Source organism: Mus pahari, chromosome 18 (genome assembly GCF_900095145.1).
Source record: "Mus pahari chromosome 18, PAHARI_EIJ_v1.1, whole genome shotgun sequence".
Taxonomy (NCBI): Eukaryota; Metazoa; Chordata; class Mammalia; order Rodentia; family Muridae; genus Mus; species Mus pahari.
Window position 1 is genome coordinate 37,424,389 of NC_034607.1, and position 22,976 is coordinate 37,447,364.

A 22,976-nucleotide genomic window follows, 5' to 3' on the forward strand; every position below is an offset into this window, starting at 1 on the left:
GGCTGGTCATATACAGACTTAACACGATTTCCTGTCTCAAAAAAAAAAAAAAAAAAAAAAAAGAAAGAAAGAAAGAAAGAAAAAAAGAAAAAAGAAAAGAAAAGAAAAGGAGTTCCATTATTGCATTTTCATGCAATTTCATATCTTTCTCTCTTCCCTTTCTTCTCACCCTCACCCTCCTCTTTCTCTGTCCTATTGTCTTGTTTTGTTTTTAGAGGTTTTGTTGCTGTTGTTGTTGTTTGGGTTTTTGGGTAACCCAATGGGTTTCATTAGGGTTGCTTACAGGAGCATGGTTTGGGGATTGTTTATAAGAACATAGGTGCCTTACCAGTGGCTATTCAACTAAAGAAAATGTCACCCCATTCACTACCAACCACTAACTAATGAGTACTGCCTACCCCATGATAGGGTGTTAGCCAGCCCAATGATGTACAGATCTTTCAATATACGAAATTTAAATATGCATATAAATTATGTTACACACACACACACACACACACACACACACACACACACTCATACATATATAGTGTTTGCCCATGGGCATCACATGTACCAGATATCAAACTATAGAAGTTAATTTTCTCCATCCTCCATGTGGGTCTCAGGATGACAGTGACCTTTATCCACACTGAGCCTTTTCACTAATAAGACATGTAAACATCTTAATAGCCTTTTATTTACCTCAAATTGGTGGCTCTTACTAATTTCACCAGAGTAACACATGTCAGGGCCTGTGGCTTTTCTTTATTATTCATTACTTTTCTTGCAGTGAACTTTTCAGAGGTCCCTGAGGTGGGATGGCCCCCTTCTCATTTCCAGCAAATTGCTAACAATAAACTTGTGACACTTTCCCGTACGGCATAGGCATCTTCCACGAGTGCAGTTATGAAATCTAAACGTATGCGTATAACTTCATATTTTATAAATGTTATCCGCAAATAAAATATACCTTGCGAGGTACCCTAAGCGTTTTCCACTTTAATAGAAGCAACGATAGAGCAATAGCTAAATGGGTGCCTCCTGGTGTATTCCACACACACCCACGTTCACTGCATTTCTTTGACACACTCCACAGGAAGAGGTTCTGAATTAGCCCTGGGACTATAATGGCCACATTGCTGAGCCAATGACTCACAACAACCCACCCTGAGACATGGTTAATCACACGAGTCGGCACTGGCTTCTGTTGACCTTTTCCTTTGGTCACGTCAATCTGAATTTTTCCATGAGAGTCTGTAACTTTCCCAGATCAAAATACATATCGCCTGCTATTAAATAATTAAATACTTTTTTAAAAAAAAAACCCAGCATGCTCAGTTGGATGGCCCACTCTTTCAGCATCTGGGATGCCAGAGGAGTTAGGACACAGACCCAGGATGTCCAGAGACCTAGGATGCATTTTACGGAATTTTCTAAATGTCAAGCCACTGTGCTAGTAGCCTAATTATTCCTGGTGAGCCATTTAGGAGGGAGGTGTTGGCCTCTGGACAGGTTTGGTTACTGATCTCCTGACATGGTTTTCACCAACCTAGAATGCTCAGACAGCCCAGGCGATCGCCTAAGCTACCCCCTGCTTGCGCTTGATTTGGAACTTGCCCTGGGGATTTGTGTGCACATGAACTGTGCGCTGGTCTGTTGGGCCACAGTCCCATAGTAAATCACACTGAAGCTGTGCCCGGGATTGCTAAGACGGTGGAGACTGAGGGCTTCAGTATCAAGAGAACTAGGCGAACCAGGGCTTCCTTTAGACTACCCTACCCTGCTGTGTTCTTTCCAGCCTCAAACTTGGCCTCAGATAGCTCATGTCGTGGGTATTTCCTCTCATTTCTCTTTCAGAAACCCAGTTCTGTCAATGTCACTCTGGTTCACACTTCTTTTATCTTTAGGAATGAAAATAAGCCGTGTTTGCCAGAGACCGAGTGATGAATACGCTTGTTAGTTAACCTTCTTAATTCTTAAAAGCAACCCTGTGAGGGTCATATTTTTATTTTCATGGTACCCATTTTATAAATAAGGAAACTGAGTCATTGGTAGATTTTTTATCATTTGTCCCAAATCACACAGCAGATACAAAGCAGAGGCAGGATTTGAACATGGGTAATCTTGGCACGGATCCATAAATTCAGCTAGAGGATGAACATCTCTAGTACAAAAATCTGAATTCATGATCCAATCCAACACACACAAAATGTTTTAGATTTTAGGTTGGGGATATTTAAACAGTGAAGTCTATGTAGATTTTACACACGCATGCACACACACACTCACATATTCATGCATGCACAATTCTAAAATTGTATACACTTTTAGTTCTGAGCCTTTGAAATCAGGGAGAATCCTCCTGCGTTGTGCTGGGCTGCTTCCAGGCTTACATCTGTTCCTCTCAATAATGGTGGTAGTGCCGCTGAGGGGGTTCAAATTATAATGGGGTTATATCATCCACAGCACAGCAGAAAGCAGGTATTGTTTTTTATTATGAAAGTAAAAATTATTAATAATCGCTTTCTGTATTTCCCCGAGGAGGCATGCCAAGAATATAAAGATGTGGGAGAGCCTCAACACTCACAGGAGCACATCACACATACAAATGACACTTTACCATGAAGTATACTAGAGGAACACCAGAGTTCCACCTTGTTAAATTTACCTGTTATACAGATGATGATGTTGAGGCCAGGAGCACCCATTTCTTCTTCCAAGGTCATCCAGATCATTACGAGCTGGGACCAGACCCTTTGAGTCCCTTCTGCCATGCCACCGAATCATCATGTCAAGTCAACAGAGGTCATGCTGAATAGAGTACTGGGAACTTCTGTGTCATCTTTGACAGCTAGCCTACCTCACAAAAATATAGATTTCTGGAAGATTATGTTGAAAATTATTTTTTTTTATCCTGTAACAAACTCAGGCAAGAGCAACAGAGTTTGTGCTTTTGCTGACCATGAGCAAGGTTGGTAATAAGTCTTTGACTTGTCTTCAGACTGCCCTGCCTGGTTGGACTGTCTGACTATGCTATGTCCTGTCAACGTGTAAACTTACATCTACATTCAGGGGTTTCCAGGTCACTGTAGGAATTGAATTTATTCATTTATTCATTGCTTCATTTTTTATTGATTTTTTTTTTTTTTTTTTTTTTTTTTTTTGAGACAGAGTCTGTTCTGCGTCCCGGCTGGCCTGGAAGCCACTGTAGCCTTTGTGTCTTCAAACTCATGACTTTCCTCTTGCTTCAGCCCCTTGACGGCTGAGGTAACATACATGTGCCACCACACATTTCAATATCTTTCAATTTGTCTTTTTAAAAAGCACTTTATGATTTATTCTAAAATTCGGGCGCCGTTTCATAAAGGAGCATCTTTTGATTTCTGTAACCTTACACGTTTGTTCATTTATTCCGAGAAGAAACTCCGAGTGCCACTCTAGGCTGAGGTAGCACAGCGAGCAAGGAGGTCCCCGAGCTCGTGGAATGCACCTTCTGGTAGAGGACACAATAAATAAATGCATTTCTACTAGTGACAAATGTTTTGATCACTAAATAAAGCAAGGCAAGGTGGCAAGAGAAGGCCCTGAATTCTTCCAAAATGGTGAAGGGAGGGAACCTAAAGAGGCGTTTTAGAGGAGGTGGCCGCTGAGTGCCGGCCAGAAGCAATGTTTCAGAAATGTAAGTATTGAAGATAATTTATCGAATCCATCAACCCTATCCTTGAAGTAAAGACTTCTATAGGTGGATAAATAGCTTGTTTATATTCACATGAAGCGAAGTGTAAAAATAGTTTATCAAACACACTAGAAAGCTGCATTCGGTGCATCTGCGTTCTGTGGCTTTCAGATGTCCTCCCCCCCCCCCCCGTACCTCTTCTCTAGACCAGCTCTAGAAAACAGGGTAGATTGTTGGCAGTAAATAAGCACAGGCCCTCTGCATGCTCCGGGGGCTTGCAGTAATGTCAGCGTTCCTGTTGCAGTGTGATGTGGGAGCAGAAAACTGGCAGCGGGTCAACACAGAACTCCCAGTGAAGTCTCCCCGCTTTGCTCTGTTTGACCTGGTGGAGGGGAAGTCTTACCACTTCCGTGTCCGCTGCTCAAATTCGGCAGGAGTTGGTGAGCCCTCAGAAACAACTGAAGTGACCGTCGTAGGGGACAAACTAGGTAAGTATAGGGTCAGACCAGGAAACTGTGACCTTGTGGGTCAAGAGAGAAAATTCCAAACCAAAAATACATAGTGTGGCTTTGCTCGTGCCAAGCAAACATCACAGGTTTCAACAGCAGATACAGTTTTCAGCATCCACAGGTATTTCATTTACTAAAATGCTTCCTAAATGACACTTCTTCAGCACAATTCATTATAAAACAGAGCAACTATATGTATTATATGATTGCAAGAAATAATTATGACTGTGTGTTTCCGCATATGTGATGGAGATGAAATGTATTCAACGACCTTGAGTTTGATCACCCTTTTCTTCTTTATGCAGATATCCCCAGAGCCCCTGGCAAAATCATCCCAAGTAGAAATACAGATACCTCAGTGGTTGTTTCTTGGGAGGAGTCCAAAGATGCCAAAGAACTGGTTGGGTACTACATCGAGGCCAGTGTTGTTGGCTCTGGCAAGTGGGAGCCCTGCAACAACAACCCGGTGAAGGGCTCACGGTAACGTGTGTTTGTGTGTGCACTTGCACATGTGTGTGTTGTGTACTTGCACATGTGTGTGTTCATGTACCTGTTCACTTGTATGTGTACATGCGTATTCCAGGATCACTGTATCTACCTGTAGTATACACATCTAGTGGAAGAATAAACACACACACACACACACACACACACACACACACACACACGGCTGTCAAAGCATATCCTACTCTTGCAGAGACCTTCAGTTCAATTCCCAGCACCCACATTGGGAGATTCACCCCCCCCTCCCATAACTCCAGCTTCAGGGGATCTGACAGTTTCTTCTGACCTCTATGGGCATCTCCATAGACAGGCACATTCCCAAACATATAGATACAATTTAAAGACAATTAAGACATATACACATTTAGTTTAACTAGTCAAATGAATTTAAGTATGAATACGGCTGGCGTAATATATTTGGGAAAAAGGACTTAAAATGTCAAACACTTAAAAGAAACATAAAATACCACCTAAAAGTTTTTTTTAATGGTTCTTCCCTAATTCTTTCGATTATTTTTTTCCAATGATACTCGAGGGCCTTTCATATGCAAAGTAATATTAGACTCTAAGGACCTAACATGCTCTACTACATGTGTATACCTTGGTATTTTAAAAGAACAGACTATCAGCCCTTTATAAATTCTGAACATCAACGTGATTAAACCCAGGACCAAGCAGTCAGAAAATCCCATCAAAACAAGGACGTTCAGATGGTTCTCCACCTCTCTTTGTATCTGTTTTCGATGTGAGAAAAGTTGGTTTTTGTTGTTGTTGTTTTGTTTTGTTTTTTCCTTGCTTTTAATTATTTTCTCAACCAGGCAAGCCTGCTTTAGTTTTGGACCAGTCTGAGACGAGTCCCTAGACAGCATCTGATGGGCTTTTTGGGCAGCTTCTACTTGGCCCTTTCCCAAGGCTACAGACTCCCAGAGCCTGGGAGACTGGAGGCTACAGGTTAAAGGGAGAGGGCAGGATGTCTCACACGGCATTTATTTCTTAGACTGGAAAGTCAGGCGTTCCATCTCTATCCTGGGGCATTTAGAAGCCCCAGAGCCCAGCATCTACCTTTAACAACAAAATCAAGAGCCAGTGAAAGGCAGACACTGTGTTACTCATCTTCATATCTATAACTAGTCCAAGGCCGTGACCCCCGAAATGCTCAATAAATATTCACTAAACCAGCTCAACCCTACCTAGACTGAAAGATACCACTTCCTTTATTGAACATTGGCACATTGAGTGGTAATAGTGTCTTTAGCAGAACTGTTATTTCCTTTGGGTAACAGTGTTCAGGGCTGATTTTCATGTTACAGTGATTCATGGAATGCTCCTTATAGCTATAGCAGCTGTTGAGGAGTATGGTGGTTTTAAATGTGAAACTACCACGGATCCATACCTTGTCATTGGAGCTTTGTATCTAAATGGCAGTTCTAGATCCAGATTCCAGTGCGACTTCTCAAGTGACGTTTCCTTCCCTGGCATAAAGGAGGTAGTACTTGGGTTTATGTGACAGGATTTATCAGTACCTTACATTTTAAGTATATATCTGGATACCTATAATGTTGTCAACAGACCTGTTATTTATTAAGTGCCTCATTTGTGCTAGACCCACTAATGATATTTTAAATACTATCTAGTTTATTTTTATGCAGAATTAATATGAGTTAGCCTTATTATTTCCCTCTTGAACATCTTCTGATGAACGTTCAGGAGAAGCCAGGATTCGCCGGGCAGTAGTGGTACACGTCTTTAATCCCAGCACTTGGGAGGCAGAAGCAGGTGGATTTCTGAGTTCGAGACCAGCCTGGTCTACAGAGTGAGTTCCAGGACAGCCAGGGCTACACAGAGAAACCATATCTTGAAAAACAAAAAACAAAAACAAACAAACAAAAAAATAAAAAAAGGAGAAAGGAGAAGCCAGGATTTCTCTGTCTCGTTGTCTCTGTCTCTCTGTCTGTCTCTATCCCTCTGTCTTTCTCCGTGTCTGTCTCTCTCTGTCTGTCTCTCTCTCTGACTGATAAGAATTATAAATTGCCTACATAGCCTTCTTGTTTAAGGTGCATGTATTACTGGAAGGTCTCGGTGTTTTTTTTTTTTTTCCTCCTTTTTGAAAAATGAATCTTTTCAGAATGATCCAGGCTGTTCGGATTATTCAGTAAAGCTGCCAATCACTTCCCCTAATATTCCTCCTAGGACAGGGTTAAAAGCTTTCTTTCATCTTTAGATTTACTTGTCACGGACTGACAACTGCTCAGAGCTATATTTTCCGGGTCAGAGCAGTGAACGCAGCTGGACTTAGCGAATATTCACAGGATTCGGAAGCTATTGAAGTCAAAGCAGCTATCGGTAAGTTCCTTTTATGCAGTTTGGTCAAGGAAAATACTGAGGTTTTCTAACTTTCCATCATTTTCATAAGCAGTTTAAAGTTTCTAATGTCACTCCATGATCTCATCATTAAACGGTCATTTTCTTTGACTCCAGCTGACACTAACCTACCATAGCTGACCTTTTACAGATCTCCATCACTTACCAGTGTCTACATCTGTAGTGTTTCCATCTTCGCATCCCAGTTTCCTCAGGCATTCCCCAGTGTATGAAACTCCATCCTAACTTCATGTTCATCCTGGGACCTGGCAGGCCACCCTGCATCCATGAAGTGGTACATCACTGTAACTTGTAGCGAATTGTTTCTAAAAGCCATTTCATCTGCGACAGAGCCTGGCTTCTTCCTAACATCCTATTACCATGTCGCTGACACACACGTGGTTGCTTAAGCACACATTTCATCTCTGTTTGCAAACTAACCAACAGAGTAGCATCATTAAAAGGTAATTGTATGTATATATGGGTTGTACCTACCAATCCCGGATAGAGTGGGTAAGGGATCCAGGTAGTTCAGAAAAACAGAAAGAAAATGTGCAGTATGCTAACATATCAACAGAAATATTTGATTAAATATGGCTCTCAGTCATAGAGCACATAGTTATGACATGTAAAGCACCAATACCACTGAAAAAGAGATTAGGTGGATGGAATGGTATACACCTCTAATCCTAGCAACTGGGGTAGCTGAAGCAGGAGAGTTATGTACTCAAGATCCTAGGCTACATAGCAAGATACTGTCTCAAGATATAGAGCAACAGATACAATAACAACAAGATTTAATACCAGCTTTCTTCTTTGGCCTTACTGTAAGGTGTACAATAGCAGCCATATTGTTTTATGGGTTGGGAGGTACAACATTACTGTTGCACTAACAGTCATGATTTATATAACTGTTATACAGTTAGTGTCTTTAATTTTGTGTCTGTGCACTTTGTGGTCGTTTCTCTGTTCTGTTGAATATTAGAACATCTATCTCCCAAGAGATGTCTGAGATTTGCTTTTTCCTGTATAAGCTAAAAATCCTTTGGGTTCTGCAAATAGAAATGGTTCCCGTTCTGTCTGCGGTTTGTTTCTGCTCTTATTTCTTCTTCTTCTTCTTCCTCTTCCAATCTACGGGGAAGTTGAAGTGTTCCCCAGTGCAAATTGTTAAAGCAAGATTGATTTTCGCTCTGCTTGCTGTCCTAAATGTCAATGTTTGTTTTGCTCCAAGAGTAACGTGTACAGGGTCTGGCTCATGTCGTTTCTGTTGTTGTCTGGTGACTGTAGGGGGAGGAGTGTCTCCAGATGTGTGGCCTCAACTGAGTGATACGCCTGGTGGACTAACAGACTCCAGGGGGGGCATGAATGGAGCCTCCCCACCAACCTCTCAGAAAGATGCATTGCTCAGTAGCAAACCTAATAAGCCTTCACCACCCAGTAGCCCTTCCAGCCGGGGCCAGACAGAAGTAAGTAAAGTGAATCAATCAGTGCAGGAGAAGCTCAGCCTGCCACCCCAGGAGGCAGCTCCCGAGGAGCAAAGTCAATCTGAGCCCCCGAAAAAGAAGGAAGATCCAGTAGGTGAGAACCGGCAAGTCCAGCTCTTCATCCATCCGTCTCCATCACTGCCTTCACCTCTCATTGTCCGATCACACGCTTCCTCTGTGTCCGTGCCTCATGCCGCTTCTGGATTTGATGTTTCTGTCAGTCATTCAACACGATTTGACCTGATACGCTATCAGAGTCACCTTGTGGGGTTCGCATTTATGCATCATTTCTTGGGCTTAGCCATGACAAAATGTTTACAGGACCTTTTGGAGGAGGGGGAGTGAGTCAGGAAGATGCTGTACACCCTCGACATGAGGGTAGGAAGGGCTTGATGATCAACCAGGTCGTGTGGAGCTCTTTGACATGTTCATGCTCAGGACATGCACAGGAAAATATTTCATGATGAAGTGACAGTGTGCCAAGGCCAGAGTTACTAATTTCTATTTTCCAACCTCAGGCTTTTAAGCAACTGTTCATATTTCATTCAAGTCACTAGTTCTTGGCAGATGTGAAAAGCTTGGTATAGTATTATAGTCATGGAGACCTACATTCCATAATTCCCCTTCCCAGAAGGGACTCATGGGAGATTGTTAGAAAGCTAATTATGAGCTGAGTGGGTGCTTTGGGTTAGTGTGTTCTAGGAGACAATATATCACACAAAGCACTGATAAATTTTAAGTGTCTCCTGTCCATTCCCAATCTCTACCTCATCTCAACTTTCATAATTTCTCTACTTTCTTGTTTTTAACCCTTATTTTTGCCATTAATTAAGAATAAGTGGGATAGTCTTCATAAGTGCTCTGAAATAGGACACACACACACATACATACACACACACATACACACACACACACATACACACATACATACACACACACATACACATACACACACATACATACACACACACATACACACATACGTACACACATACATACACACACATACACACATGCAATGACTTTATTCCAAAGGTCTTCTTTGTTCCCTGAAGTTGCTTTGAATAGGAATGGGATAATTTATGTAAATCTTATAATTCAAACAAATACCTGAAAGCATTGTGCTGTGCTGTACAGCTAGAAGGACTTCTTGTTGTCACCGCATCCTTCTTTCGTCATTGAAAACTATCATTTCAGTGGTCGGATGGAAAGGAGACCAGCAGAGCCATGTAAATATACAAGGAGTTTTGAAATGTCCTTCAGATATTTTTTTCTATCTGGGCACTGGCAAAGGCAGCAATAGCTACCTAGCCTTACATGGGGTTTAAAAGCACAGGAGTTAAAAATACTGTGACAAACATGTATCCGCCAAGAGAGAGACTTATGGCAAATGGTGCCATGTGCTGTAAAAAAACAAAAACAAACAAACAAACAAAAACCTTACAGGTGTATTTAACAAGCGCTCCAGGATATTTTCTTGGCTGGAGTATACACAAAATTTATCAGAATGAGTATATTTGAATACAAACCATTTGGAACTGTATGGAGATGATAAATAAGCAAATGAGATAGAAACCAAGATATGTACAAATTCTGTTGTCACCAGAGGCCAAATAAAAACAAACCTCAAGACAACAAAAGTGTAGATTCCTGAGGGGAATATTTTGCCTTATGAGGAAAAGAACACTTTGTGGAGGACATGCCATTTTGCCAGACAGGTTTTTAAAAAAATCATAGTTTGATTACTTCAGAATACTTTCTCAGTGTCTATTTTTTTTTTTTCCTTGTACGCCAAGCCAGGTACCAAGTTTCAGATCCACCTCCCATTTTCATTGCGTCCTATGTCTAGCGCCTTCTTCCGTGGTGCCAGGCGGGGATGGTGAATGTCTTCAGACTCAGAAATGCCTCTCTCTTACTCATGAGCTATCTGTCTCGCGACAGCCGTGCCATCTGCACCCTATGACATCACTTGTCTTGAAAGTTTTCGGGACTCAATGGTTCTTGGATGGAAGCAGCCAGATACCACCGGAGGGGCAGAGATTACAGGCTATTATGTGAACTATCGTGAGGTGGTTGGTGAGGTGCCAGGAAAATGGAGGGAAGCCAACATCAAGGCCGTCAGCGATGCAGCATACAAGGTAAGCAGGCACGTCCCTCTGTGGCCAGATTAGACCAGTCAGCTTTAAGAGGAGTTTGAAGCCGGGCGTGGTGGTGCACGCCTTTAATCCCAGGACTCGGGAGGCAGAGGCAGGTGGATTTTTGAGTTCGAGGCCAGCCTGGTCTACAAAGTGAGTTCCAGGACAGCCAGGGCTATACAGAGAAACCCTGTATCGAAAAACCAAAAAAAAAAAAAAAAAAAAAAAAGAGTTTGAGTCGTAACAGCTGAGTTGAATTAACCAGCCAGAGATCAGAAGGGTGAGTTTACACAGCAGTAAGTCTCAAAGGCTGAAAACCTTCTAGGCCTACATTAGATTGTACAGAGCCTAGAAGATTTCAGGACTAAGCCCTAGGTTATCAGACTGACGCAGTGAGCCTCAGAGATGACAACTAAACAGAATAAAAGTTACCGTTGCAGTTTTAGCTACATCAAGCATTATAGCAATGATGTCACACATGTATACTAATACACATAGGCGTTAGCTTCTAGGCAACTAGCCTTGTTGAGTTAGAGCCTCTGTTTCAGTCTTCCTGTTTTCTGCACAGCTCTCTACTGCTTCCTGAAGCGTGTGGGATCCTTGGCCTGCCTGCATCCTTGCCCACATTTGGCTATTCAAACATTCTCAGTTTGAATAATTTGAGTGTCAAATGAGTTCCAGGATCGACTCCTGTACACAAGCTGCATTTTATACACTCTTCTCTAATATGCCCATTCAAAGTCTTGTTCATTTTCCTCATGGTTTTCCTCCTGACTTGCAGCAACCTTTAGTGTTGTTAACACAATCGATGACCATGTGACTCTTAGCAGAAAGGTCTCCCTTATGCCACGGTCACAGAGATTCTGCACTTGGTTATGTTCTAGAAGCCTTGTCGATTCTCATATTTCAGTTGCTAATTCACCTTTGCAGTTTGAATGTGTTGTGAGCTGATGGTCAGAATTGATTTCTCCTAATGGAGGCACAGCTGGCCAGAAGCACCTAGTGAGACTCCTCGCTTCCCATGATCCCTCTCACTCGTGTCTGTCCTGGGCTCTGTCTTCTGCATTGGTCAGTTTGACCATCTCTGCATCACAGTTTCATGGCAAGTGACCTACTCTCCTGTTTTCTTGTTCTTTCAGGGTCACTCTTAGCTCTTTGTCCTTGGGTATAAATTACAGAATTAGGTTTCTACTAAGTTACACACACACACAAGACAAAGTATGAGGAAAATTAATATGTTAAACGAAAACCTGTTAGAATTCTGATGGAAGGTGAATAGAATTTATCTGCATGTTGAAGAGTAATTACATATTAAACATATTGATTCTTCTAACCATTGAGCATTAGTAATTTTCTCCATTTGGTTTTGGTTTTGTGGGGGAGCATGCTTGCGGAGGTCAAAGGACAAGTCACAGAAATAAAAAAATAAATACAAGTAACATATACTGATTTTACATATAGCTGTTTTAGTTTTGTTAATTTAAAAATGCATTTATAAGTTCTTTGGGAATCTCCTAGAAATAGCCCTATTAAATGCAAATAATGTACTTATTTCTCCACATCCAAATCTTATAGTTTATGCTTCGTTTTCCTGTGTTACTTTCTACCTGTGACCTGAAACAGGAATGGCAATGTGATCATTATAGACACGATCCTTTGGGGTTTTGGTTTGTTTGTTTGCATGCTTGTTTTATTTTTTGATATGAGGTCTTACTATGTAACTCAGGCAAACCTAGAACTTGCAGCAATCCTCCTGCCTCACATCTGAGTACTGGGGTTATAGGCACATAGGCATATGTCACCACACAACCTTGTTTGGTTTTTTTTTGAAGTGCTAAGGCTGGAAGCCAGGGCCTCATGCACCACTGATAAGTTCTTTACTGCTGGCCCACAGCATCAGTCGTCGGTCTTTATCTTACAGTAAAAGCATTCCAACATCAGGATTCCATGTGCTATAGTCACTTTGTACCCAGCATTACCAGAGAAAGGAAAGTCCTTGTTTGTTAAAAATGAATTTGAATTATTTTTAAAAAATGAGTCAGAGTGGTCACTTAGTGGTCTCTCCTTAGTATAGTCAACTAATTGACTAGAAACAACCCGTAGACTTTTGGAAATATATACGCGTCCTAGATTTTGTTGCTAATTGTCGTCTAAGCTTCCTGCCGCAGTGTTACTGAATGAGATTATCCTGAGAGTAGCTATAATTTCATACCAATGAGTGGTATGAACAGTACAGGAAGAGAAACCCGTGAGATCACCTCACTAGAAAAGCTGCTCATTTTTAAATGTTGCTTTACATATTTCGAGATGGCAAGATTACAGGAAGACAAAGTGAGTCTTTTTGTGCAAATGGTAAGTTTTGCCTTAAAGGCACTGTTTCAGTTATTGGTGAGAGTGAGCAGTTTTTTTGTTTTTGTTTTTGTTTTTTTTCTTTTAGTTGGTGTTTACACGGCATGTAGCTTTTTATCATTTGATTTTCAACCTTTCTGTATCTTTATGTTTTCATGTGTTTTAGAAATAGCACAGAATTAATTCATGTGGTGTAAGTGTACAATCCTGGGACTGTAGAGGAGAAGGTAAGGGGGACAGGAATTCAAGGCTAGCCTGAGCTAGCTGAGACTCTGCTTCCAAAAAAACAAACAAACAAACAAAACCAAACCATAGAATTATAGAATTACACTAGTTTCTGTGGCCTGACAGCTTATATTTTGTATCACTTAGGAATATTTAACCTTATTTCTGATTTCTTTTTTTTAAAGCTAACCACCATATTATGTACTTTCCGCTGGGTCTTTTTGTGGCCCGTATTTTTCTGTTATCCATTGACTGCTTTTGAATATGTAAAACATTTGTGCACATTTGTTAATGTGCACCCACCTACATGGAGGTCAGAGGACAGACAACTTGCAGGAGTCAGGTCTCTTCCCATTCTGTGGGTACTGGGGATTGATGTCTGACTGGGCATCAGGCTCGGCGGCGTCTTTATGCATTGAGCTATCACACTGACCCTGAGTAGATTTCCTCTCCTCCTACTTAACCTTGAGAGAAAGACACATCGTGTGGTTTGGGGTTGAATTTTTATGGGTGGTTAAACACGTTTTAGAATCTGGTATCATTCTACTTGTTTTTTTCTCATCTCGGAAACATAAAACCTTATAATATTTTAGTCCATTTATCCCCTTTCTAGCTCATGTGCTTCTGTTTATTATTGACTTACGTGTTTAAGATTATGAATTACTTGAGTCTTTTGTCTATTTCGGTTTTGTCTTGTTTTATTGTTCTGGTTGTTGTTGTGGGGTTTTGTTGTTGTTGTTGTTATTGTTGTTTTGTTTTTGGCTATACTATGTAGCCCCACAGACCTGGAACTTGCTATCCAGCCCAGGCAGGCCTCAGACTCACAGAGACTCACGTATCTCTGCCTCCCAAGTACTGAGATTAAAGTTGCACAACACCACACCTGGCACAGTTACTGTTTCCTGAATTTTATTTTTATTTATGTGTCTATGTATGCAGACCTGCTTGTCTGCATATGCAATGTGTGCATGCAGGTACCCTTACAGGCCAAAAGGGGGCATCAGATTCCCTGGAGCTGAAGTTACGGGCAGATGCTCTTTAGATTACAGCAGGGATGTGATTATGAAAGGGTGTGGCTTACAGGCTACAACCTAGGATGTATCCAATAGAAGAAGTCAATAGATTACATGTTAAACACTAGATCACCGTAGGATTTGTTGCCACATCAAATTAAATAGGTAAAATGCTGACAACTGCTTGCGATGTTATCCATGTTATAGATCAGCAACTTGAAGGAAAACACACTGTACCAGTTCCAAGTGTCAGCAATGAACATTGCAGGGCTGGGAGCGCCCTCCATGGTGAGCGAGTGCTTCAAGTGTGAAGAATGGACCATTGCTGTTCCAGGTAAGCCAGGGACTGTGCCTTTCCTCCGGCAAGTTGGAATGACCTGAGGTGCTCTCTAGGTGGCACTTGAGAGACAGGAATCCACTTGCTGTGCTTAACCTAAAATGTTTTACGATAACATTAAATGGTAGTTAGCAATGTAAACTTGAAAATAAATTCCTCATGCTCCTATTTCAACTAAAACCCATAGCTGCCATTGCTCAGCCCCTGTTTGGGAGACCAAAATACACACTTTGAGCCAAGTGAGCACTTGGGAACTTTCCATTTGTCTCTTAAAGGCCAATTAAGAGCATTGCAGATTTACTTCCAGGACCATTCACCGCATCCTTCAAAGCTGCTCTCCCCTTCTCTGAAGCACACACCTACCAGCACCCAAATCCCCCCCTAGAGGTCAGGCAGAGATGGTGGCTTCTCCCAGTTATCTGCCTTCCCTCTTCTTCCTAGCTCTCCACTAAGTTGCCTACATTGGCTTATCATGCCAGAGTGGGCTGTGAGCCTGGCTTCTCTCTACTAAGCCCTAGTGTCTATATGTCCATATACCACACCCTTCCCTCAACAGTCATGGATTCTGATTAGCAAACAGTCTGCTTTGGAGGTCGTCATGGGGGTGGCTGGATACAAGAGGAAGAAAAGGAAGAGGTAAGAATGTTTATGCCTCATATGGTGCCATAAAACCAAACACATATAAAGGTTAAATATTAACAGACTTACTAAGTCATTAAGGTCCCAACTAGTAATGGCCCATGGTAGATGATTTAATTTTGCTATTGATTTCTGACCCAAACACAGAGAACTGCTTGGTTTTATAATCAACATATCTAACAGCTGTCTGTTAGCATCGTAAGTTGTTATGAACACTTCAGATCACACAAAGGCAACCTGTGTGGGCAGCCACCCTGCCCACTCCATCCATTCTTCTGCAAATTCCTCTGTTTGAAACCCTGAAACCCCGTGTACCTGAAGCACTACCATGTTGCCCCTCCTCAGCAAATACCTTTCTGCTTTCCTTCTTCCAAATGTGAATACAAAGTTAGCAAAAACGAAACAAGAGGTTCAAGCCTTGTTCAACACCAGCAGATACGCAGAGGCCAACACCTGCCTTTGAGTCAGGTGTTAAAAGGTCCTTTCTGCCACTGTCACACAGGTAGACCTGTTTCCAGATTCTTACAGTTCTTAAAGTTTAAATGTGACTGTCGACAGACTTAGCACCCACACAGGAACCGTGCTGGTGAAACAGTTGCAGGGTGGGCTCAGTAGGAAAGCACCCACCAACCTCCCTGACGCACCCCTGACTTAGTGAGGAGCGTTGGGCAAGCAGCTGTCAGAAGCTGTTCTAGAACACAGCGCTTTGCCTTCCTTCCGCTGTGAAGGTGACTAACCGCAGGTGCGACTTCAATGACACATGGAGAGTCACAAGGGGAACAAGTAAGTGGCGGGGTCAGGACTTGAACTGTGACCTCCCTCTTCCCTGAGGTGACAGAGCAGCGCCTAGTCCACCTGTAGAGAGAAGGCTGACTGCCCCACTGGCTGCAAGGATGACCCAAGTTCACGGTCACCAGAGCCCTTTGCTGAGCAGAACATGCCATACGATTTGATGCTAACATTTAAATATATATCCATAGAAAGCATGTGAAAACAAGAACAGTACATACTTGAAATTGCTAAACCAAAGTAAATGAGAAGGCAAACATTGAACTGCCAGTTGGGCAAGGCTGAAGCCTAGCAAGGCAGCATCAGTGTTTGCAGTTGGTGTCGAGTCACTGTGAGTCACGTCAGGTGACTCTGATTAGTGGGTTCGACAGAATTGGTTTATTTTGAAAGAAAAAAAAAAGATATGCACTTGGATAACAGCCAGTGGTAACACAAAGATACACATGGTGACATCATAGTTTAGAGTGGAAAAAATGCAGCCACATACACACAGCACACATCTTTTCTTCAGAAAGTTGTCAAGGCTTCTGAGGATGTGTGCTAGTTACCCTCAGAGTGACCGAAATAAGCGAGGATTGTGTCTACCCTAAAACAGCCTTTGCTCATTAAGTTGCTGTATAGCAGCCACGGACACTTGCAGTGGCTGCAGTATGCCTACTTTCAGGAGACTGATAGGTTCCTAAAGAGAAAGCCATCCTGAGGGTCGGCTCAGAGACCCTAAGGGTGACGTATGAGTGTACTCAGAGCGAGTCTCCTCACGTACACAGACTTCTGCTGCTCTCTCTCCCTGACGCAGGACCACCACACAGCGTGAAGCTCAGTGAAGTCAGGAAGAACTCCCTGGTTCTCCAGTGGAAGCCTCCCGTCTACTCAGGCCGGACTCCAGTCACGGGTTACTTCGTGGACCTGAAGGAAGCCAGTGCCAAAGATGACCAATGGCGAGGACTTAATGAGGCGGCCATTGTGAACAAGTACCTGAGGGTGAGAGGCCCTGTGATTTAGAGCATGCTTCCTCTCCCTAAGCAGGAAAACTACTAATACTAAGCTGACCGAGTCAGACCCAGTTTCATATTTTGGGCTCCTGGTAAGATTCCATCCTCTTGGCAGTCATTAGAGAAGGATTTTTTGTTTGTTTTTTTGTTTGTTTGTTTGTTTTTTGACTCTTGAAACATGGGTGACCTTTCACCCAAATTCTTTATGCTTGCATGAACATGGAGAGCGTACTGGACTGGGTTCACCGACCCTTGACCTTCACCTCACCCTTACTCTAGATCCCCTGAGTGTGCTCACTGAACCTGCGCCTAACTCACACACAGGTGCTGCTCGTAAGCACCAGGTTCTCTCACTTGTGTGGGCTGTGTTTTGTGAGCCAAAGAAGGCTGTTCCCCAGCCCGGGATGGAGACAGACAGAATGCCTGAAGACTTTACTGTAGCCACTGAGATTTGCATACGGCATTTGAACCAATCGTTTCACACCTGTGTTGGTAATTTGAGCATGTGAAATGAGGAGTGGATAGGACAACCCCATAGGAAGACCAACAGTATCAACCAACCAGACCCCCCCCCCCACCGAAGCTCCCAGGGACTAAACCATTCAACCAAAGAATACACAAAGAAGATCCCATGGCTCCAGATACATATGTAGCAGAGGATGGCCTTGTTGGGCATCAATGGGAGGGGAGGTCCTTAGTCCTGTGAAGACTTGATGCCTCAGTGTAGAGGGATGCTAGGGCAGTGAGGCGGGAGTGGGCGAGTGGGTGAGTGGGTGGGTGGGTGGGTGAGCACCCTCATAGAGGCAAAGGGGAGGAAGAATGGGATTGGGGTTTGAAGAGGGGAAACGGGGAGGGAGGATAACATTTGAAATGTAAATAAATAAATTAATCAATTAAAACAAAGATCATAGGAGAAGAAAAGAAACCCAAGAATACGTATGTATAGATTATGAATTTGTCATGATGTTTTCCTTGAGCTGGGGTGATGGGAGAGTGGATGTCTTCCTGTCACAACAGGACTGGACTCTGGAATGTGGATCACTTCCTTGTGTGTGGACAGAAACTCATACTCACAGCCACTCACCCCTACATGTCACTGCAGATGTGTCAGATACCTGGTGACTGATCTATTTTTATCACGAGGAAATGTTTCTGTTCCTTTCTTAGCATTATTTTTCAATGTGGAATGTTGAAATATATTAAACTCTATGCAGTTAGCCTGTGCCCTAGTTCAAGTTCATTGACAGATTGAAGTTATTTCAATTTTGAAATTATTTTTGAAAATCCATCCGCTCGGCTGAGTGGTGGCAAGCCTGTAATTCTAGCACTGGAGGGACAAGCAAGAAGGTCAGCAGTTCAGGGCCAGCCATCACAATGCAGTAAGTTCCAGGTTCTGTTTCATAGAACAAATCGAAACAAAACAAAACAGCCCAATTCATTAGTTCCAGAGAGAACTATTACTGTATAATAATAGTCAGATATCATCAGAGTATAATCCAATAGTTAGACTTAAACCTAGCAGTTAGTTCAAGCATGAATAGTCTAAATTCATAGTCACAAATGTTCACCAGCACCGTGGTTTAAGTCAGATTTTTGAATATTGGTCTCTACCACAGCATTAGGGGAGAACTTACATGTAAATATAATTTCACAATTATATCAGTATCCTGTCTAGTTAGTGAGAAATAGGTGATAACTGTACAAGGATGGTGTTTATGTCTTAGTACTGGAATATATTTTAAAAATTATTTTTATTTTATTATATGTGAATGAGTGTTTTGATTGCATGTACGTTGGTGTACTGTGTGTGTGTGTGTGTGTGTGTGTGTGTGTGTGTGTGTGTGTGTGTGTACCTAGTGCCCCTGGAGGCCAGAAGAGTGTGTCAGATCTCCTGGAAGTGGAGTTACGGACAGATGAGAGCTGCTATGTGGTGGTTGGAATTGAAATAGGGTTCAATTCCATGCAACATACAACCATACAACATGTTTCTGATTTGGGAGGTGCTTAAATTATTTGAGAGAGAGAGGCAGAGACTGTGACAATGACAGGCTTGGAAGGGACTTTAGCAACCCATCCAGTGACAGCTGGTCCACAGAGAAGATACCAAAGTCTAAGCCACGGAGCTGGTGCAGAGGCAGTTCTAGAGCACCATCCCTGTTTCCGTGGGGTTGTGTGATTAAAGGTACCTACAGAGAAAGAACACACATGCATGCATGACATAAGATGCTCATGATTTCTAAACCTGCTTATTCCAGGTTCAAGGCCTCAAAGAGGGTGTCAGCTACGTGTTCCGTGTACGCGCTGTCAACCAGGCAGGCGTTGGAAAGCCTTCAGACCTTGCTGGACCCGTTGTGGCTGAAACACGTCCAGGTGGGTCCTTACTTTTTCATTAATAATCATCTCTGGCTTGGGGTACCACTTGGCAATAGCGTATTTAACTATGGTACACAGGAACCAGGGTTTACCAAGTACCAAAGGGGGGAAAATATGTTACCTGTGTAAGTAAGGTACTGAAGCCACTTTAGCCTACCTTTCTTTATTCTCTGTAGGTGCTGTCTGAGTAGTTAATAAATATACCCTTAGCATGGGGAAGTCAGATGTGGCTGTGCTCTAACAAAGCCTTTTCATGTGCACCACATAAATGCAGCGTATAATATCATGCATTCTGCATATTACATACATAATAACATATAGTCTGCCCACTATAAAATTTGAGTTTCATGTTATGCTCTCATACCTTGAAATATTAATCTTCTTTTGATTTTTTTTTTCACCATGTGTTCCATCATCCAACAACACGACAAGGATGATCCCTTTCCTGTTCAATTTGTTCTGCTTTAAAAGTTTTATTTCTGTTCACTGAAGTATGAGTAACAGTAAGGGGTAAAAATTATTATCCAGTTACTTAAAAAAAAAAAAAACCATTCTAGCATAAAGGGCCTTTGTCTTTGTGTGCCCATTTTCAGAAATGAAACAAACACAGGGCAAATAGAGAAAGTCATATTTATTTTCCCGATGAGAAAAATGTAAACAGGAAATTTCTACTCCTTGAAACTCCTGTTACTTGGAAAGCATCAACAGTGCACTCTCCAAGTCTGCCCACAGCTTCCGGTTTCCTCATGACTGGTTTTTGTCTCCTCCTAAACCCGTTGGTAGGTATATATTTAGCAAAAGTGATCTTTACAGGATGAGGCAGATAATTCTACACTTCATAGTCACCTTTGCAAAATTCCAAAGAAAGATGAAAATGCTACGACCAGACACACTAAGACATCAGGGCATGCATAAGTGTACACATGTACATGTGTCTTGGGGTCAGACTCCTCAGCTGTGAATATCAGTGGTGTCAAACAGACATTTATATGGTTTCATGTGCAGTATCTACCCCTCAGAGAACATTTAGATTACTGTATAAGGGGACTGTCCGTCTAGAACAAAGCACCTTTTAGGCTATAGGTTCCCAAATGAGTCAGTACCTTCATAATGGCAGGCTGCCAGCCAGATGCGGTGTTAGCATGACTGTCATTGGCGGCTGGCTGTGGACCTCTTGAGCACAAGCTCCGTGTCCCCAATTTGGAAAAGGCACCAAGAGTCATATCTATGGCCATTCCATTCTTGGAATGTAACTCAAGTTAACAGCTGTACATTTAGCCACTCACAGCTTAGGAAAGAATCCTCGGGCACACCAAGCCAAAATGCTTCCCTGTGATGTTTGGAATCAGTTTCTAGTCAGCAGGCATGGTCACTCTTGCAACATGAGTTTCTTGCAACAGGATACTACGTGGCAGGTCCTTTATGTGCCTTGGGAGAGGCTCAGTAGGCTTATGATCACGTTGGGTCAGCAGGGTTTACAGCTTGGTACGGTGAGAGCCAAGGTAGACCTTTGTACAAACCTGCAAAGCCAAATAGGCTAGGAACTCAAGGTTTTGTAAGTTGCTGGCTAACAAAACTTAAATGCAGACTAAAATTGACTATACTCATTACGTTTCTAAGTGTTAAGTGTATTATTTTGGCCACTTTATGTTAGAACAAATAGAAGGAAGAAGTAGAGAAATCTTATCAATGTCAAGACTTTGGGTGTGAAATTTGCAACTTGAGTGAGAAAAATACTCTGGATTCTGTTTAGATCATTGAAACCCTTTGCCTTTATTTGAGAAAAACACCTTCATTTGCAATACATTATTAAAATCTCGGGTAAAAAATAAGGCTTATCAAGTCACAGCACACCCAAAGTACACTGAACAAGATACCTCGGTTGTAATTGGATTTCAGCTGAAAGTTCACTTAATCCACTGGAGTCGGTAAGATCACCAGCCTCCCTTTGAAGTCAAAGAAGCTCCAAGGAGATATTGTCCAGCCCTGTTGCAAAGTCCAATTGTGCTGGTAATGAGAAGCCAGACAACAGACCAAGTGTGCCTGGGGTGATTTCCCAAGACAGCTGTTAGCTAAAGAAACCCTCAGACAGAAGAGGTTAGAACTATTCAGTGTAAATTTGGTGGTGCCTAAAAAGACATGTTTTTTTTTTTCTTGATGCTTGATACTTTTAAACAGTATCTGTGGTTGATTGTATCACAGCAGCAATGGCAGTGGAGGCCAGGTGTGCCAGATCAGATAGGGGATAAGAGAGACCTGGCCTGGCGGGTGATCTGGAGGTTAATGGGTTGGAGGTGCAGCTTGTAGTTATTCTTGCCAGAGAAACAGAGTAGGAGGTGGGAAAGTCACATGATGGGCAGGAGACACCCCACCCCCACCCCCAGACACCAAGCAGGGCCTCAAGTAGGAGCTGGACACAAGCAGCAGAGCAGGCTAGGAGAATGCCTTCTCCCAAAGAAAAATGACTTGGGATTTAATTAACAGCCGAATGTCTAAAATTTGGTTGACCCAGCACCTAGTAAGGCCCTGAGAAAGCAAAGGTGGACAAGTGGCCTCATGGTGGACTCTTAAGGGATTCTGAGGCAGGAGGCTGGCTTCCTCTGCAAGATGAGCAGTAGTGGCTAATTAAGAAAACTGCTCTCATACCTGCTTCCTAACTGTTCCTTGGACCCCAGCACACAGTTCTCAGTGGTGGCAACTGTCTGACATAATCTCCAAAGGAGGAAAGATTCACTGACCTCACGGTCTGAGAGGTTTTACCATGCAAGGAAGACATGGCGGAGCAGCTAATGTCATAGCAGACAGGAAGCAGAGAGTAAGAAAGGGGCTGGAGACCATCTTTAGTGACTTCAGTGACTGGAGTCCTTCCTCGACACAGGCCCCACTTCCTGAGGGCCCTGGGCTTCCCAAAGTAGTACCACAAGAATTGCCACAACCAACACCGCTACCGCCAGGCGTCACCACACGAGCCTCTGGGGGACATTTCACATTTGAACAATAACACCTACCGTGTTCGAGCAGCATGACTCCCATAGCATCAGAGTGTGCCCTGCATCCTAGGCATCTTGTGGTCCATGTGGTTGTGAAGGATGAGCTGGGAAAGCCGGGTCTAGTGGAGGCCACAGGATAGGTACCAAGATGGTAGGCCAGTTGAGTGTGACAACTATGACAGCTCAGAGATGCAAGCCACTGGTGACAGTTGCTCACCGTCGTTTGAGTTATCTGCTCCTCTTTTGAGGGTTTAAAAGTCATGCATATGCCATCCTTGTGCACATCTATACACGGAGCAGGACAATAAAGCTGAGAATACTGCCCATGTAAAAGACTTTAAAATTATATCTTGTTATGAGATGGGCAGAAAAATAAACAGCTCACCGAGTTTTAATCTTTTGAGTTGTTCATCTGTTTACTTTTAGTTTTAAGAAAGAGAAAAATGGGATAGGATCAGTTCATTTTTAAGTAGTTCATGTTATCTCTGACCATTCCTTAGCCCATTCTCATACCGAGAGTTCCCAGTGTCTGGGGGGCGGGGGGGGGGCATTGCAATATCATCTGTGGGATCACATTTCCCATGTCTACATTAAGGATTTTATCCTTAATATTTGAGA

The 22,976-nt window shown here is 42.6% G+C and overlaps 1 protein-coding gene across 2 annotated transcripts in view; it reads left to right on the plus strand.

Annotated features, from left to right (window-relative positions):
* The window catches only part of Myom1 (myomesin 1), a 111,941-nt gene that overhangs the window by 57,924 nt on the left and 31,041 nt on the right, over positions 1 to 22,976 (plus strand). Inside the window, exons 15-22 of one of the 2 annotated variants that reach the window (XM_021217647.2) lie at positions 3,963 to 4,146; positions 4,473 to 4,647; positions 6,893 to 7,014; positions 8,320 to 8,610; positions 10,458 to 10,654; positions 14,446 to 14,572; positions 16,800 to 16,984; positions 19,251 to 19,365. In XM_021217647.2, coding sequence (XP_021073306.1) covers positions 3,963 to 4,146; positions 4,473 to 4,647; positions 6,893 to 7,014; positions 8,320 to 8,610; positions 10,458 to 10,654; positions 14,446 to 14,572; positions 16,800 to 16,984; positions 19,251 to 19,365 — 1,396 coding nt within the window. The remainder of the gene's footprint in view (positions 1 to 3,962; positions 4,147 to 4,472; positions 4,648 to 6,892; positions 7,015 to 8,319; positions 8,611 to 10,457; positions 10,655 to 14,445; positions 14,573 to 16,799; positions 16,985 to 19,250; positions 19,366 to 22,976) is intronic. The other variant, XM_021217648.2, reaches the window with a different exon arrangement.